The 17,616-nt window shown below is 31.5% G+C and overlaps 1 protein-coding gene across 2 annotated transcripts; it reads right to left on the bottom strand.

The window, feature by feature from the left end:
• Nucleotides 1-1,448: 1,448 nt before the first annotated feature.
• LOC112006261 (uncharacterized) lies at nt 1,449-16,852 on the bottom strand. 2 transcript variants are annotated; one of them, XM_065774206.1, is made up of 19 exons: nt 16,692-16,852; nt 16,345-16,512; nt 15,130-15,351; nt 14,883-14,978; nt 13,937-13,989; nt 13,667-13,763; nt 12,512-12,585; nt 11,732-11,849; nt 10,612-10,722; nt 9,386-9,462; nt 5,618-5,684; nt 4,000-4,065; nt 3,475-3,582; nt 3,177-3,307; nt 2,923-2,989; nt 2,727-2,791; nt 2,561-2,654; nt 2,206-2,276; nt 1,449-2,089 (listed from the first exon to the last, which is right to left on the bottom strand). In XM_065774206.1, exons 2-19 carry the CDS (start codon nt 16,492-16,494, stop codon nt 1,759-1,761), a joined length of 1,998 nt encoding a protein of 665 aa, XP_065630278.1. In that variant the 5' UTR covers nt 16,495-16,512; nt 16,692-16,852; the 3' UTR covers nt 1,449-1,758. The 2 variants fall into 2 exon arrangements, with proteins under 2 accessions (XP_065630278.1, XP_065630277.1); XM_065774205.1 differs by having other exon boundaries at nt 16,345-16,852.
• Between the last annotated feature and the right edge of the window lie 764 nt (nt 16,853-17,616).

The raw sequence follows: 17,616 nt of genomic DNA, 5'->3' as shown, positions 1-17,616 counted from the left end.
TTAAAATGGACAATAAAATACATAATAAAAATAAAAGAACAGTTTTTTTTTTTTTTTTCAAATCGCATTGGGAAAACACATCTTGTAATACCAAAATTTTATGATTATAGAAAAAGAAAATTTATGGTAAATTATTTTTTAAACCCTTATATTTTAGGAGTAGTTTCAAGTTACATCTTATTTTTTAAAAAGTTTTAAATTGAACTTTGACGTTTAAAACTATTATAAAATCATATAGTTCATGGTTTCAGATCAAAATATGATCTTTAAAAATCATATATATTTATAACAAGGAATTTTCAAGCTTGATTTGAGAGTTCAATTTTTGGATTTTATTAGGGATTTAACCGTAAATTGTTACGGTTGTAAAAGTTTAAATGGCTTGATTTGAAACTGACCCACATTTTTTCACATGATCATTCAAATATATTTTTCTTAATTTTGTTTTTAGAGTTACAAATAATACTAAACTATTTTAGTTTAAATGAATTAAAACTCATAATCTTTTTAAAGCAACTTAATACTAAACAAACTTTGATTTAATTAATTTTGGAACATTACATTTTAAACCCTATAATTTAGGGGATGTAGCAAATTAAACCCTTTACTTGAAACAATATTGTGTTTAAGGTTAAACATACAGAGTTTAATTTATTACTTTTTGAAATCTCAGGGTTTAATTTATTACTTTTTAAATGAAAAAATTACACTAACCCTCCCAAAGGTTTTTTATGTTATTACACTACCTCCCTTCTAGTTTGGAATAAAATACTCGCATCCCTGAAAATGCAATCTATCTACAGTAACCTCCCCTGAATGATTGAAAAAAAGTTTTAAATTTCATATTTCGCCATCTACTTAAGTTGCCATTCACACCTCTCTAATAGGAAATTCAGGATTGTATAAACCTTTTTTTTTTTTTTTGGTATTATTTTTAAACGTTTTTTTAGCCATTTAGGAGAAGTCAATGTAAATAGTTTGTATTTTGGGGGAGGTAAGTGCTTTATTCTAAACTAGAAGAGTACTAAGTGTAACGACAAAAAACCTCAAAGGAGGTTAGAGTAATTTTCCTCTTTTAAAACTATAGGGATTAATTTAATTTATTACACCCTAAACTATGTGGTTTACAAATTAGATAAATTAGATAAACCACATAGTTTAATTAAATTAAATTAGATAAATTTATTTTCAAAAAAAATCTCTGATTTGATTTTTTTTTTTTTTTTATATTAGTACTTTTACTCATTAAATGTGAAGCATTTATAAGCATCTTTTCGTCAAACTTTCCCAAATATTGTACAAGTTGGCAACTATTCAATCTTTGAACCTGTAACCTTTGTGAAAGAGACTGGTCATGTACAAGGAACTTGCTAATCAAACCACACAACAACACCCTTCAAACCATGTGCAACAAATAAGGGAGGAGATTGGTGGAAAATAGCTCATGCTTGGTCAAATTTTCGGGCATCTTTTAACTGATCATAAAAGTTTCCTTAAAAAATGACAAACCTCGGATGTACGAGGATAACAAGTTACATATGCTCGGTATCTATATTGCATCACTCAAAAATCAAATCAATATACAGCTAGAGAACTCCCACTTGAAGATGGTGGGGAGTGATCTGTTCAGTAATTGACGAAAGAAATTCGTGTGTGGGATAAATGCTTTCTTTTCTCTATGAATTATAAAATTAAAAATGATCTTTGTCTTTATCTTCTTGCTGATCAGCTTCTGGTTTTTAGTCCTGTACGATGGCATCAAATCTCCCATTCACCTATCTCGTCTGCCAAGACATCTCCATTAACCTTCCCAAATTCTGACTCTTTTTTTGCCACTTTTGCTACTCGGTCCGATGTGTTTACAATCTTAATCAAGGAAGAGTGGTTTACCTTATCTTGTTTGTTTTCCAGGGTCCCAAAACTCTGTTTAGAGGTAGGGTGTGGACTTTGATGAGGCCTATCACTGGATGGGTTCTCTTGATTTTGGGTTGGAGTCTCGATTTCCAATCTCGGTCTCCCAATTGATTCAAATTCGTCTTTTAATTTTTCAAGGGCATCAAACAGTTCTTTGACCTTCTGATTATCTTTCCTGGATGAAAAGTGCACCAAGTATCCCATTTCAAGTGAGGTTCATATTGAGAGTAGAGAGTGCAGCGTGGAGGAGGAATGGGGGAGGGGAGGGAAAGTTAGTTATAGACTGCATACCTGAAAATGCCTTCATTCTGAATGTATAATTGCATTTTAATGGAGCCCACTGAACTTATGGAGGTTATAAACTGAGTCAAAAAAGAAGAATGTGTTTGTTAAGTAGATAAGAGCTCAAATTTTGCAACATAGTACACTCCCCGACTGCTTAAGTTGAAAAAAGAAGAAGTAATCAACAACTCAAAATATGAGTGCTGACATGAAGGGTTAAGGTTTTGAACACAACGAATTTAGGAAGAACTTAAAAATGAATGGGATCATGCAAATTTTGAGAGTAAAATTTGACATCAAAATATTATTGAAACTACGCAAAATGCCAAAATGTCATTTAAACAAACACAAGAATCATACATACATTGGCTTCAACCTCCAAATATTCTTCTTCAAGCTGTTTCCTTGGCTTTATTATTTTTGAACTTTCATCAGCTGCGCTAGCAAATATTTCTGACCTGATATAAATGAAAAATAAGAGGCTTGGTTTCACGGCATAATAAAAATTTAAGAGAAATATAGCAAAATACCCTTGACTTGAACTCAAGCTGTCCACAAGTTTCCTAGTACGAGTAATGGAAGGCCCCAACATTTCCTAATTTAAGATTCAAGATATGCATGCTAATTAGGGAATAGGCAAGCATAGCATATCACAGAAACAGATTGGAAATGAGGCATAACATTACATTCAATGAAACAATCTAGCTGAGATAAGTAAATTAATACCTTGTAAGCAGAAAGAAGATGAATAACCAAATTCACAAAATATTCTCCATATCTCTTCAATTCACCACTAGAGCATGCAAATAAGAAAACATCATCAAACACAATGAACTCACAATACAATTATGAGATGGACACAAAATGTAAGCACATGAAACATAAAATCAAAAAACTCTGGTTTTAAAGACTCTATCTATCCAACAAAGAGTGCTTGCATTAGATATTTTTGCCAATCAGAGCAACACAAGCATACATACTTGACCTGCTTCTCCCTTTGCTCTGTGTATGAGGTCTGAAGAACCCAGGTATTATCAAGAAAATGGATCCATGTATCAACAACATTGCCTTCCACTCTACAAGAAGAAATGGATCTCAACAGCTCATCTTCCTACAATCAAACAATGTTTTTTTTGTTATATTAAGTACAATCATTAGATTCAAATGAAAAGGGTTTGCAGCATGCTTTAAATTCAAACTCAGAGTAGAACTATACAAACTCAAATCTTCATATTTATAGATCAAAAGTGACAAAGGAGTTAAGAAAGGTTAACATACCTTTGTTTTCAAATGAACAAGAATCTCATTACTTGCTTCATCAAAATTCTCTCTTTCTTCTCTCACATTGCGTAGCCGTGCATGAGCCGCAGCCAAACAGCTATTGACCTACAGTAAATGCTTAGCCATATGAAAGCACAGCAAAGAATAATGGAAAGACCCAGGAGGAGTCATATTGAGGATTAAAGGATGCATAGGACAAACATTGGCAATTCACCTTTCCATGGGTGTGGTCATGTACAGATTCGTGGATCAAAACCAAATGGACTTACTTAAAGTAATCTCCAGAACAGTTATACAAATTAAAGAATATGCAGAACCAAATTCAAATTGGACAATATCGAAGATGACCTTATCACCTTAAAGTATTCTTTTGCATTTTAGAAGTACCAATATGACAGGTAGGAGGAGGAAAGGAAAAAAAAAAAAAAAACCTTTTTCAATGCAGCTTTGTATTCTTTTGCATTTTAGAAGTACCAATATGACAGGTAGGAGGAGGAAAGGAAAAAAAAAAAAAAAAAAAACCTTTTTCAATGCAGCTTCAAGTTCACCTTTTTGCTTCTCAAGTTCTCCTACCTCCACCACCAATTGCTGGAAAATGCCATAATCTTTTGTTTAAAACCATAATGAAATGGATCACAAACAAACAAAAGCTATTGTCAAAAAAACAGTCCACTGCATATCATATAAGGTAGAAACTTTTCATAGGTATCAGATTTTAGCACAATAGTTTTACTTCTCTAAAATATTTTGGCAATCAAATTATAATTTCTGGAAACAAGTCAGTCCTGAAATGGTCCAAATAAGCTTTTACAAATTAAAGAATAATGCCTGCACTGGAATGGTTTAAGAAGGCAGCATTGGGCTTCTAAAAGGATTAAAGGCCCAAATATATCCTGACTGCATGTAAAATATGGACATCATTCAAAGCCCATAAATGGAGATTTTCTAGCAGCTACAATAAGCCCATTTTAGGTCCCACAAGCTCCATATATGTTCTGGGATCAAAAGAGATCTCCTCATAGACTCCCAGAGCACGTAGGACTTAAGAGTGCTGTTCTGGGTGACATAAACCATAGCTGGCAGCAGCTAGTTGATCAGAAAATGAAGTCCTAATGGATGAGAAACTCATCATAAACAATCAAAATTACTTAAACACAATCTAATTGGCTTAATTTCATATAGGCCTCTACCAGCTCATGCCCAATAAATAGAGGGCAGCACTTCAATAAACGAGAGAAAATCCTGTGAAAAAGTAAAGGCTGAAAATCTGCTGAAATTTCACCAGAAAAAGAGCAGTGTAGCAGAGAGATTTGTTAAAAGAAAAAAAAGAAACTTGAGAAGTGAAACTAGAAGATTCTCTGCTGGTAGTTTCTTTTTTTTGACAAGTAATAAAAATATATTAAAAAGAAGAAGGGTGTCACCTGAGTATACAGAAAGTATACATCAGGGACAAAAACAAATCAAGTGCATAAAGTACAAAAGTCCATGAAACCATGGACTAAAGAAGCTTATTAAGGCAAACTGGGAAGAAAGAAAAAGAAGCTCTTCTTGCCATTCTTCTATGATTATTCATTATGTTCAATATGAATGTATCAAATCAATAGAGCAGAAACTTTTCTTTGGATGTCTTACATTTTATGTTTTCATTCTTCCTTGTATTATCTTTCCTTATCGAATAAGAGGTTTCAATTTAAGCATAATAAAACAAGATCTTTCTTGACTGGAAATAGAACCCTAGATAAATATGTGGGTGTGGGTGTCTAGTGAGTTTGGTTTTACAAACCTCAAGATTATGACCTCTATGGCTAAAATTTGTATTGTCAAGGTAAGAAATTGGAAAAGGAAGTCTAAACATGAAGGCCTTCATTTATTAGTCAATAGAGATAAGGAGAAGGATAAAAAGAGAAAAATATAAAAATTGTGTTAAATTGGGAGTATGCAGTACTCAAATGGACAAGCATCAAGACACATTATTGATATTCGAAGCTTTTGTACAACAAACTCATGGTAATTTATTCCATACATTATGTATCTCTGAAAGAGAGTCCCTAAGTTGAATGCTTTCTTACAGTCCTTAATGTAACTTCACATGAGAAAAATACAGTACCATGCAAAAAAAACATAAAAAGAGGCAGTGCACCTTCTCAAGTTGGGTAACTTCATTGGATTTAGCCACACGAAAGTTGAGAGCTTCTTCTTTGTGAGACCTGCTTGATAAATGGAGGTTAATAATAAGAAAGACCAACAGAATGAAACAAAAATGGGGAGGACAGCAACAAAAACTTTCAGTGTGATCTTAGAAATGGGTCAGGACAAGCCATTTTATAGTCAATATTCCCACCTTTTCCCATGTCATATTTCAAGTAGACAAAAAGCACACAGAAGGGAAAATTCCTGACGTGTCGGAAAAATGCATTGAGCTGTAATACACCATTACTATTCTAAAATTCATGCAAAAAAAAAATCCTATAAAAATATCACCTTAATCTACCACAACACTGATGTTCAGTAACTACACCCACGAGGCTCATAAGTTAGAGTTCTTTCCATATAACAGTTCAAATGTTCAATATTGTTTATGTTGCCTGTCCCAATTAAATACGATCAAAATTTTGAATACTTAAAACTGCAAAAAAAAGTCCGCAGAAAAGACCTTTAATTTTGAATAATAAGCTTCATTTCTCATGGTGAGGCTCATGCAGACCTACTTTTGACGGTGCTAAGACTCCATCTTTGTGGTGTTGCAGGTTTTGGCCACTGTTACAAGTTTGTGGCCCACTATAAGATTTTAAAATCATTAAAATAATTTGTTATATATGAAACTCTATTACCAAAGTTTCAAGAACTTTAAAATACTATTCCAAGAACCCTATTACTAAAACCTTCAAGGAAGATGAAAGAAATTTAATTATTTATTATAAATTATTTAATGAATACCTTCTTTTGCACCAAGCGTATACCGCATAATTTTTACTGTAGTTTATTTTATTTGAGTTCTCAATTCTCCTTAGAAATAAAATCATAATGCAACAATGTTTTCAAAACTCAAACTGCAGTAGACTAAGAGATCTTTTTTTTTTTTTTTTTTAAAGAACCCAAACCTCTATTACAAAACTGATATAAATATTAATATATTATAGATAGTACCATCAATCTCAATTTTTCTTCTCTAATTAGTATACAAATGGATTTTGTTTTCTCTTATCATAATAATTATCTAATTACTTATGAAGATGTATCAATGCAAAATGCTATTTATTTTGCCTCTTGTTTTATAAAACTGCAAAATTTTCATCAATTAAAAGCTCCAAAATTTTCTCAATAAAAAGGATAATAAGTTCAATCCAAAACTTATTATCAAAATTTCTAATAAATTTAAACCATTACTTATATTATTACATTGCCAACTCTATTACCAAGAGTAATGGAGAACAAAATCACTTAAATTAAACCATTAGGGTAAGAAGCAATTTTTTTAGACTAGGAAGTCACTCTCCCTAAATTCTCTTCACTCAACTGTCTGTTATCATGTTCTAAAACTGGCAATGCATGACAATTGAACTTGATGATAAATATGCTTAAAAGAGAGGCATGCTTCACTTGAACGGGGATTTTGTCATTTAGATAATGTCTATACTTTTTTTTCCCTGTTCACTTTTGGAAACCATTGACTTTCACTTTGAATTTGTATGTAAAGAACCCAATCGATTAGAGGAATTGATTGTACATATTCCTACGTTTATAAATGTAAACTATTTATTTCTCTCTCTCAGTAAATGTCTATACTCCTAGGATTTTTTTCATCCAGGGACTGAACCACTAATAACCAAGGTGGCCAACCATCTCCCCCACACCCCCCCCCCAAAATTTTAAGTTCTTAAATTATAAATACAATTATAGAAGAGTTTAACACAGGCCTAAAGGGACCCCAAACAAATAAATGGTCAGTTGATCCATATTTGTGGCTCCCTCTAAAAAATAAATAAATAACCCTATAGTTAATAAATCCCAATCTCATCCATGGTGGCTACTAACTATAATGAGATACTAAATATAAATTTTATTTGATTTGTAGATGTTATGGGAAAGCTAACTATAATATTAAATTTTTTTTTAAGGAAAAATGTAAAAAATTCGTAAGCCAATACTGGAAACGTGGCATTGCTAACCTCTAATGTTGATATCCCAAATTCTGAAAATTCTCATACAAAATTTCAAATGACTAAAATCAGTAAAATTGATATTAGTTGAGCCACAAATTGTTTCCATAAATAGAGATTATAATGGTAAGGTAATTGCAGTGAAATTTAGTACAAAATCAATCATAATTGATTTTCCCGAGTTAAAAGAACATTGAGTTCCATTTTGATAGATATTCAGTTCAAATGTATTAAGAAACAAATTTTGTCTTTTCTTTTGTTTATATTTTTTTAACATTGAATAGACACTAGTTTTATTTTTTCATGTGTTAACTTAGTTTTAAATCTTAGTATATTTCTCAGTCTTGAATGATTTTTGGTTCATGCTTTAGGCCCCTAAATTGTGGTTCTATCCCTTGTTTCAACCACTCGACATTGCATTTTGAATGATTAGTCTTTTTTTTAATAGAACGCTGTCTTTATAAACATGCATACATATATTCATACTCATTGTAACTTTTTATTAATATTACACTACTTAATAACTTTTAAATGGATGAATATTTAAAAGGATAAAGTTTAGTTACAAAATTAGTTGTAACTTAAAGTAACAACCTTAATATCTTTTTATTGGAAATTAATTTTAATAAATCCATCATTGGATTATATTTTCTTTTTATATCCTCCATGCTTGCAAAATTTCTAGAAAATTAAAAATCAATAGCTATGTTATCAATATATTGTTTAAATTGCTAGTTTTTGTAATTTAAAATTATGCATAAAATATAAACTTATAGATCATATAGTAAATAATATCCGATTGGTACAAAATTTGACATGTGTATTAAAAAGCGTAAAGAACATATAATCTAACGGTTAGATTTTCAAAAAATGTAATGATGTTAATTTTTTTAAAGGAAGTTGTAGTCTTAGGCTATAACCAATTTTGTCCTATTTAAAATTTCACTATTGAATAGATGTTCACTTCATGCTTTAACATGCATGCCAAATTTCATATTAATCAAATGTTATTTACCATCAAATCCATAATATTCTTGATTTTTTATATTTTTAAGATTAAAGAAAGACTAAAAATATGAACAGATGAAATTGTTATTTTAATAGTGCAAGAATGAAGGGCATAGGGAGAAAATAAAATCCTAAATATCATTTGTTTCTTAATGCAATGACTTGATCATTCTAATTCGTACATAGAAGATACTTTATACAATGACTTGCTCAATCTAATTGGTATGAAAGGGACACAAAGAAAATGGTATACCCATGAGCCACTTGATATCTTAAAGCGGTGATAATTGATTGAAAAAAGAGCGATTCTATTGCTAGGGATACTGCAAATTTTACCTACATAACCTTTACAAACTGATTTGTTAACTTTTATACACAACACACAAAAAGTAATTAAGAAATTTATTTATCATATTAATGCAGCACCAATCACATTCATCGTCACGTCAATTTGTAAAAATTTTGTAGTGAAATTGGTAGAAGTGTTGGCATTTTCCTTTTAAAAACCCTCATTAATGAGAATCTCCACTTATTATCTTATCTTTACAGAAAAAGTGGGCATCCCTTGTCCTACAAAGCTAGAATTATACAATGTCAACATGCAAGCAAATGCATCCATGCATGTATGCGCATTGAAGCATATGCAGCCTTGCTCAGGCAAAGATACAAACTAAAGCCAAGAAAATTGCACACAAGAACACAAACACAAAAGGAAGTTGTTCTAAGTTATAATTTGATACCTGTGGTCCAAAATGCGTTTTTCAGCTTTTGAGGTAGAATTAGCAAGAGATTCTGATAATATTTTTAATTTATCTACCTACAAAATAAACCAATTTAGGACCATCAATCATAATACTGGAAAATTTTAAAAATACATTTTCTGGTTGTAACTTCAGAACCACTTTCACAATACCACTGTTTTTAAAATTTTTTTTTTTTTTTTTTTTTTGGTTGAACAGACTAAACAGATTAGTAAAAGCACCGATAGCAGAAGGCTTTGCTGGATATACACTTCATTTTTGTACAAAAGATGAAAACCAACATGCAAATACTGCAGCTATCTTTCTGCATCCTATAATTAGAGGTTAGATGAACCTGACACATAGCACAAGCATGCACCAAGCCTCCTTACGCAAGTCTATGTAGTATAGAAGAAATTAAATTCATAAATGCTTATTAACAGTTAAATAATTTTCTTAAAAATACACTTCTTAAAGTATATTGCTAGATTCAATAATCAGATTTGGGTATGCATGAAGCGACATTCCTTATAAGTATTAATTAAATATAAATATAGACCATGAAATTAAAAATACTCAGAAAACTGTCTTAATTTAAGAGAAACTAATTCAAGGAAGCACATAAAAAGGAGAAATGTCAATATGCTTAAGATATAGGCATGACTGCCTCAAGGCAATTTAAAATCCACAACCATATTTTGAATTCAGACAATGCAGCAGTACAGCAAGAACATGCTGTGGTGGTGCTGCAGCAGCACCGCAGCAAATTTTGCATCACATCTCAATCAACAACCATTGTACACAAGTTCCCTGAATTTTCATTTAAGAGATTATCAACGAGAGGACTACCTGGCCAAAAAATATGGGGGCCTGAACACATGCCATCTGTCACCCAGAGGCATAATTGAGTTTGTAGTACACTAGTCATTTTAAAAATAACAAATAAGGAGGATTTGCCAGAGACAATGCTGACAACAGCCAGTAAAATATTTGAATCTTTCTTCATGGATCTGTTCCTCTTACACAAAATTTAGGGTGCTTCTTGGTTAGGTGCATAGCAAAAACTGTTTTGACCATATCCAATATCTGATTATTTGAGACCTCATTTGTCCTAAGTTAGAGAAATGAGAACTAACTTAGCATCAAAAGACTCAGTTTAGAATTTTGGTTACACTTCAGGAAGGGGAGAAATATCATAAATGACCAATATCACAAGGAAATGAAACCTTTTCAGCGTGAAGTTCTTGAGAATCCCCATTGCTCAATGATTTCTTCCTTAGTAAGAGTGCCTCCAACTTGGAACATAGTTGAACTTGTGCAATTTCTTCTTTTATAGTCTGCAAGGAAACAAACGAGTTCAGTTTAATAATCTTATTGAGAAGCTGCCCCAAGTCAAAAATTGAATGCAAAGTTGATTTAAGAGTGCCTTTAAACATTAAGGATCCGTTTAGATACCGCTTATTTTGCTGAAAATTGAAAACTGAAAACACTATAGCAAAATAATTTTTAAAGGTGTGAATAATGCCGTGGGACCCATTTAAATGAAAGTTTTGTTGAAAAAAGAGGTTTGTGGGTCCCATGAACAGTGCAAGGGACCCACTGGAACTCAGTTAACGATCTTCTCAAAAAAAAAAAAAAAAAAAAAAAAACGTGAAACACAGACGCTCCTACAATAATCAATATCCAAACGGGTACTAAGTAAAACTTCTGATAGTTTTACTTTCCCTGGTAAATAAGAGTTAGGATATCACTGCAATATGTCTCAACATATCATTTCCACCATTCAACTGCTTCTTTGAAAAAAGGAAACCCTGATTCAATTGGTTGAAGCACATGATTATGAAAATACTCAATGCATCCTGAAAAATATGATAAAAAATATATATAGAAGAATGGATATGCTGAACTCAAAGAACAAAATGTTAAAAGACAACTTTTTAATCAAATTATGGCTTTAAATTTTTTTTCCTGACAAGTTCCTTTAACTTAAGACACCAAGAGAATACATAGGTCATGTATGAGTTTTTTTTTTTTTTTTTTAAATATATTTTTTTATATATATAAATTTCAAAAATGATATAGGAACACTATGGAAATTGAGGTCACACTATAATGGGAGTACAAATGTCAAAACGTTGAAATTAAAATAACCATCTGCACATAAGAACAATTATTAAAGTAAAAATTTAACCTGCTGTTGAACAATGAACTTCTAAATATATACATATAAAGGAATTTCCAAGCAATGGAAAGTTCACGCCAAATTTGTTTAATGTAATTAGTATCCAATCATTGGTGTTTTGACATGTGTGTGTTTGTGCGTGTGAGTGAGAAGATCAATCTCACCTCCACAGTTGAAAAAGTCATTTCTTCATGTGATTTTGCACTTCTTTCAATTAAAGAATGATGGGATTCCTTCATTATATCAAGTTTTTCCTTTAGACTGCTAACTTCAGCATCTATTCTGAGAGCAGAAAACAAGACACAAAAAACAGTGGACAAAAAGAATTAAAATTTCAACCTTACCAATTGTGCAATAATAAATAAAACAGAAGCAACTATGATTTGGAACCATCAAGCCAGATTCGAATCCAATAGGTAAAGCATGCAGATGATGACTTGATAGTCTAATCCTATACCGCAAACTTATAGGATATGGAATATTTATTGGCCAAGAAATCAACTAATTTACAAGGTTTCCTCAAAACCTTGCTTTACCAGGTAAGAGTGCTGAAAGGTATTCTGCAGGCAAACAAAAGAAAACACAAACCCTCCACACACAACATACACAGTGGTTTTAGTACACAATATCTGTAACTAATTGTAACAGAGCCAAGTACTAACCCTTAAAAGGTCAATCAAGCAACAGTCACTTTGATAAAAAAATTACTATTGCATATAAAATCAAAGTTCCCTCACATCAAGGTTTAAACATGTAGCTATAAAACATATGTTATTTAACCACACATGAGACAACAAATTCCAGTGACAACTGCTGATCATCAGAACTGAAGCATGCAGCAGTTATTTTGATCCATAATATCTACAATTGAATATAAAAACAACTAGCAGACTAATTGTAAGCCTCAAATTTCAACTATAAAAAAAATAAAAATCCTTGACCACCTTTCAAGATCAGCATTTATTTTCAATCCTGAAACTGCACCTTGAGCATATTGGAGCAATTCTTCTCGCTTTACCTGAAAAGAGGAAATCAAAGGAAGAGATAAAAGGAGAGAGCAGCTGGATCACATAAACTCTAACAAATACAGCTGTAACATCATTGTAAAATGTAAACAACAGCAATGCTTTTAAGTGATGTGCACCATATTGCTTACTAGGAAAGTGCGGCAATATTTGAGTATTACTGTCAAATAAGTAAATGACTAGTACTAATAAATCAAATAGATCAATGGCCAGATTAGGATCCAAAGTAAAATAATCTTTTTACGTAAAGAGAGAAAAATTGAATGTCAGCCAATAAGAAGCAGTGTGTGTCTGTCAGCAATGATGATAAATTTATAAAGCTTTTTCGAAACTCCTAGCAAAGAACTTCTATAATAGTGTGTTCTTTTTGTAGGAATTCATGATGGGAATTTTTAATTCTTGTTAATTCATGAAATTTGGTTGTTTATTTAATAAAATAGTTACAAATTGTAATTCCCATGAACATCTCAATTCCCATGAAGCACAGGAATTATGACTCCTATCTTATCGGTAAGAAATGCCAATTCTCGTCTATCTTGTATTTCTGAGAATTGCCTACATTACACTAAAATTCAACTTTTGACTGTTTTTTTTTTTTTAAACTTACTACATATAGTTAATTTTAGAAAATAAAATAATTATTTTTCATCCAAATAAGATGTTTATCAATGTTCAAGAGTATTTTTGTCATTTAAAATTTATCCATAATGTTCAAATTATTAATAATTTACTTCCTAAATGAGTTTGTATAAGACAATTTTAAACAGATAAAATTTATATATATAGTTTGTATAATTGTAATGTTTTTAAAAATGTTTGTCTAAAATATGGTTAAAATCAAATTCTAAGTATATCCAAACAACAGAAATGCCAAATTTTGGAAATTCTAATTCCTGTGAGTTTAAACACCCAAGAATCTATAGTTTTCAAGATTTAAAATTCTCAGCAACAGAAAATCTCTAATCAAATTGTGATAACAAGTTCATGTGTCCATTCCTCATGATACTCAAGGGTATAATGCTTATATTAAACACATGCACATTAATGCAATAAGCATGCATATCATGTCATTACCAGAACTTCATCTTGGTATCCTGAGAATGCTTTTGCCAAATCACATACACTGCTGATTATAGCATTATGAACTTCCTTTCCTCCGGTAAGACAGAGCCTGTATGAAACATACCACAAGGAAGTTTAATGGAAATCAAATAATATTAGGCAGAAATATGCACTGGTCATCTTCTTTTTTCAATATACAAAATATATGATTCCAAGCAAATAGAATAGGCTGAAGAAGCTGTTATTAGGGATTAAAAGAAAATTGAAATAGAGACAAATCACCCATATATCTCCAGAAGTAGTGGAACTTCTTCCTCATTTGGTGCTTCAAGAATCTGATTCATAAAAAAGAGTTAACCTGCGGTTAAACTCCATGGATCAGCAAATACAAAGATCAGAAATAGCATTAAGAATGGCACTAAGGAATGAAGGTTATAAGTATCACAATGCCAATCTTTTATCTCTTTTTTTTAATAACACATGCACTCGGTGGGTCTTGAACGCACAACCTACCCTCTACCCAGGTATTTCAAGGGAAAGATGTGCCATTTGAGCTAGAACTTAAAGGCTGCAATATCAGAACTTTCTAAAAGATAAAATATGAAAAATAAAAAATGTCAGGTAGTAAGATTTTATATTCCTAAACAAAAAATAAAAATGAAAAGTTCCTTAAGTATTTACAATACTTCCTAGCAAATCACAACTGTTGCTATATCATTAATACAAGTACCAATTGATACTGCAAAGAACATCCAAATTCAAGATGCCCTTGAAGATATAGGATACAATCATAGTATCATACACTTGAAATGTGTTTAGTAGTAAACTAAATTGAGTACCTTGCACATTCCATAATATGCAAGGGCATAGCCCATCCCTGTAGTGGATAACAGATTTGATACATAGTAGGCCCTTCTAACCATTGGTTCCAGGATGACAACCATAGACTAAATCCCAATCCAAGCAAGATCATCAAAAATAAACCCCTCCTTCAACAAGAAGCCATTTGTTTAAATCTAATTTAAGCTTCTAATACAAAGTACAGCCTCAAACCTTACCCTTCCTCCTTGACCCAGGAGAGATAGATAGGTACTATTAAAGAAATGCATGATCCTCTCTTATCAATACTTGTCTACTGGTAGCCAATTTAAAGCTTTAAAGACTAAATCAATAAAACATTGAAAGTTTACAAAATACCTACAGGAAGATGGATATGTTTTCAACATACCATAGACAAAGTTATGCCTTCAAGAGCTTCGCTCTGAAGAAAGACATCACGAAAGTTCCTTGGTTCAGCAACCATGTCAGAGTCCACATAATAAACCTGTTCACCATTGCACACAAATTATTAAAAAGCAAATCAAACCAAAAAAAAAAATGCAAATTCTAAAAACCAACACAACATTGTCACAAATAACAAAACACACTTAAAAGAGAGATAAAATAAGAAAAACGAAATCAGGTTTGCTCCTCACCATATTAGGTTTTCTAGGAGAGTCCTTGGAATCATCAAAAGCAAGCCGCTCTTCGGGATTCTTTTCATTGTGGTCATTAGAACCCAATGATAATCTTTCAATTTCTTTGAGTGCAACCAACCACCTTCTCAGTAACTGAATCCTTTCTACCCCTCTACAGGACACAGACATTTCTTCCAATTGTTTCAAGGTGTGCTTAAAGCTTTTCAAGTTCCGAGGACCCTGATCAACAACTTCAAAGTAAATCTCCAAACTCCAAGAGAATAATAAAAAAGCACTGATTAAAAAAGAAATTGAAGAAACAATCACAAATGCACCCAACCCTCTAAAACCAGCATTGCTCATCATTACTCAATTTCCACCAAAACGCTAGACTAAATTACAAGCTGAAACGGAAGAATTTTAGCTTCAGCTTAGATTAAATTATTAAATTCACCCTTTTCTAATAGCTTAAAATTTTCAGACAATCATAATTTATCATGATATCAGAACTAGAGATTCTAAGTTAAAACATTGTTGTACCTTACCTCCCATTTGAAAAAAATAAAAAATTTTAAATTTTTTTTTAAAAATCTGTGGGCCCCACTTAATAAAGGCGGAGTGTTAGATTATATGATTGAAAATTCTTGTCAGCCCATCATAGCTCAAAATAAAAAGAAATAAAATACTATATCTAGCCCACCACAACTCAAAACAAGAGTGCTATTAAAGAATTAGATTCACTATTTCCTAATGGTTTAATTAATAATCAGTAAAGGACAAAGTTTATCTACAAAATTAATTGTAGCCTAAACCTACAACCTTACTCAATATTTTTTTATTTGGAGGTAAATTTTGACAAATCTACTATTAGATTATACCTTATTATTATATCTTCCATATTTGCAAAATTTCTAGAAAATTAAAGATCAATAACTATATCATCAATAATTTGTTTAAATTGCAAGTTTTTATAATTCAAAATTATGTATAAAATATAAGCTTATAGATAATATAATTGACACCAAATTTTACATACTATTAAGGGCGTAAATAACACACCATTGTTAGATTTTCAAAATATACATAATATTTATTAATGAAAATGCAGGTTATACTGATACATTAAATAAAATAAGAAAGGAATGCAAGTCAAAAATTAATTCTGAAAATTAAAAAAATAAAATAAAAAAGCAATATGGATAATAATAATAATAAAAAGATAAGGAAAATTACAATGCGGTCCTGGATGACCTTGGCGCCCTCGGAGACGGCATTACCGGCGTGGTAGACGACGGAGTCAGCGTAGTTGCGGACGGTGCGAGTCAGGTTGTTTCCGCCACCAGCTTCCACCGCTTTGGTCACCGCTGTTCTTATCCACGACATGATCACCTATCTCTCTCTCTCTATATATATATGCTTTTTCTTAGGTCAAAATGTGAACGAAAAAATGAGATTGAATCAATCTTTAAATCTAAAAAAAAACAATAATAATAGAACTTTTGTATTATGGATGAAACAGAGGAATATGGAAGCCAATCCAAAAATTCAGCTATAACGACTGGTTTTTGTTAGAAACAAACCGGTGGTGGTGGTGGCTATGGGTACTGAGATTTCGGTGAGAGAGAAAGGTAGAGAGAAATGGAGAGAGAGAGAGAAGAAGAAGAAGACGAAGTCAAAGGAGCATCCGCGTCCCTGTGAAGTGAAAACACGTTTGTTGTCTTTTGTTTCTCTTTCTTTCTCTGGTTTTTATTATTTATAGTTCGAGTCCCTTGCCTTTGATTTCGGTTCTAATTTCAATTTTTCAAAACTCGATTTTACGGATCAGCCTCTTTTTTTAAATTGTTATTTTGAAATTTTGGGCTCGATTTCGAAAAATAACTATTGTCTATTGAGAAATCAGAAATGGACCCTCTAGTCTAAAGCCTAGTGCCATTACAAGCCCATTTTCCAACTCTTTTCTCCCAACAACAAAAAATTTTGATAAGCCCATTCCTTTTACTGTTTGGATAAGACTTTTACTGCTTTTTATCTATTCTTTTTTGTTCAAATATGTGACAAGTGACAACTACAAACATTATCTACATGTACTTACTTTAAAGTACATGAATTACTTGCTAATTATGTGAGTTGTTTAAAAAAAAAATAGTATTTTTTTTATCCATATTTTCTTCCATATATTATTGAAAAAATCTCTTAAAGAATAAAGAGTAATATTTTCAATAGTTTAAGAACAAAATTTTTTTTTTTTTAAAGTTTAAGAATGAAAAACGAACTTCATACAAATTTTAGCATTGAAAACTTTATTTTAGTCCCTTTACTTATGTGTGTGTGTGTGTGTGAGCGAACAAAAACTAGCCCGTGGTAACCTCCACAGATCATAGTTAAAATGTCTTACACAACCTATTTATAAGTAAATAATAAAGAATAAACACTCCACAATGGAAAACTCAAACAATTGATTTCATTGACCACATGTATTTCAAATATAGCTCAAGTGTTACAACA

The sequence above is a fragment of the Quercus suber genome, unplaced genomic scaffold (assembly GCF_002906115.3).
Source record: "Quercus suber isolate HL8 unplaced genomic scaffold, Cork oak 2.0 scaffold_88, whole genome shotgun sequence".
Classification (NCBI taxonomy): domain Eukaryota; kingdom Viridiplantae; phylum Streptophyta; class Magnoliopsida; order Fagales; family Fagaceae; genus Quercus; species Quercus suber.
Note: the sequence above shows the minus strand (reverse complement) of the source record. Positions and strands in the feature narration are given on the sequence as shown.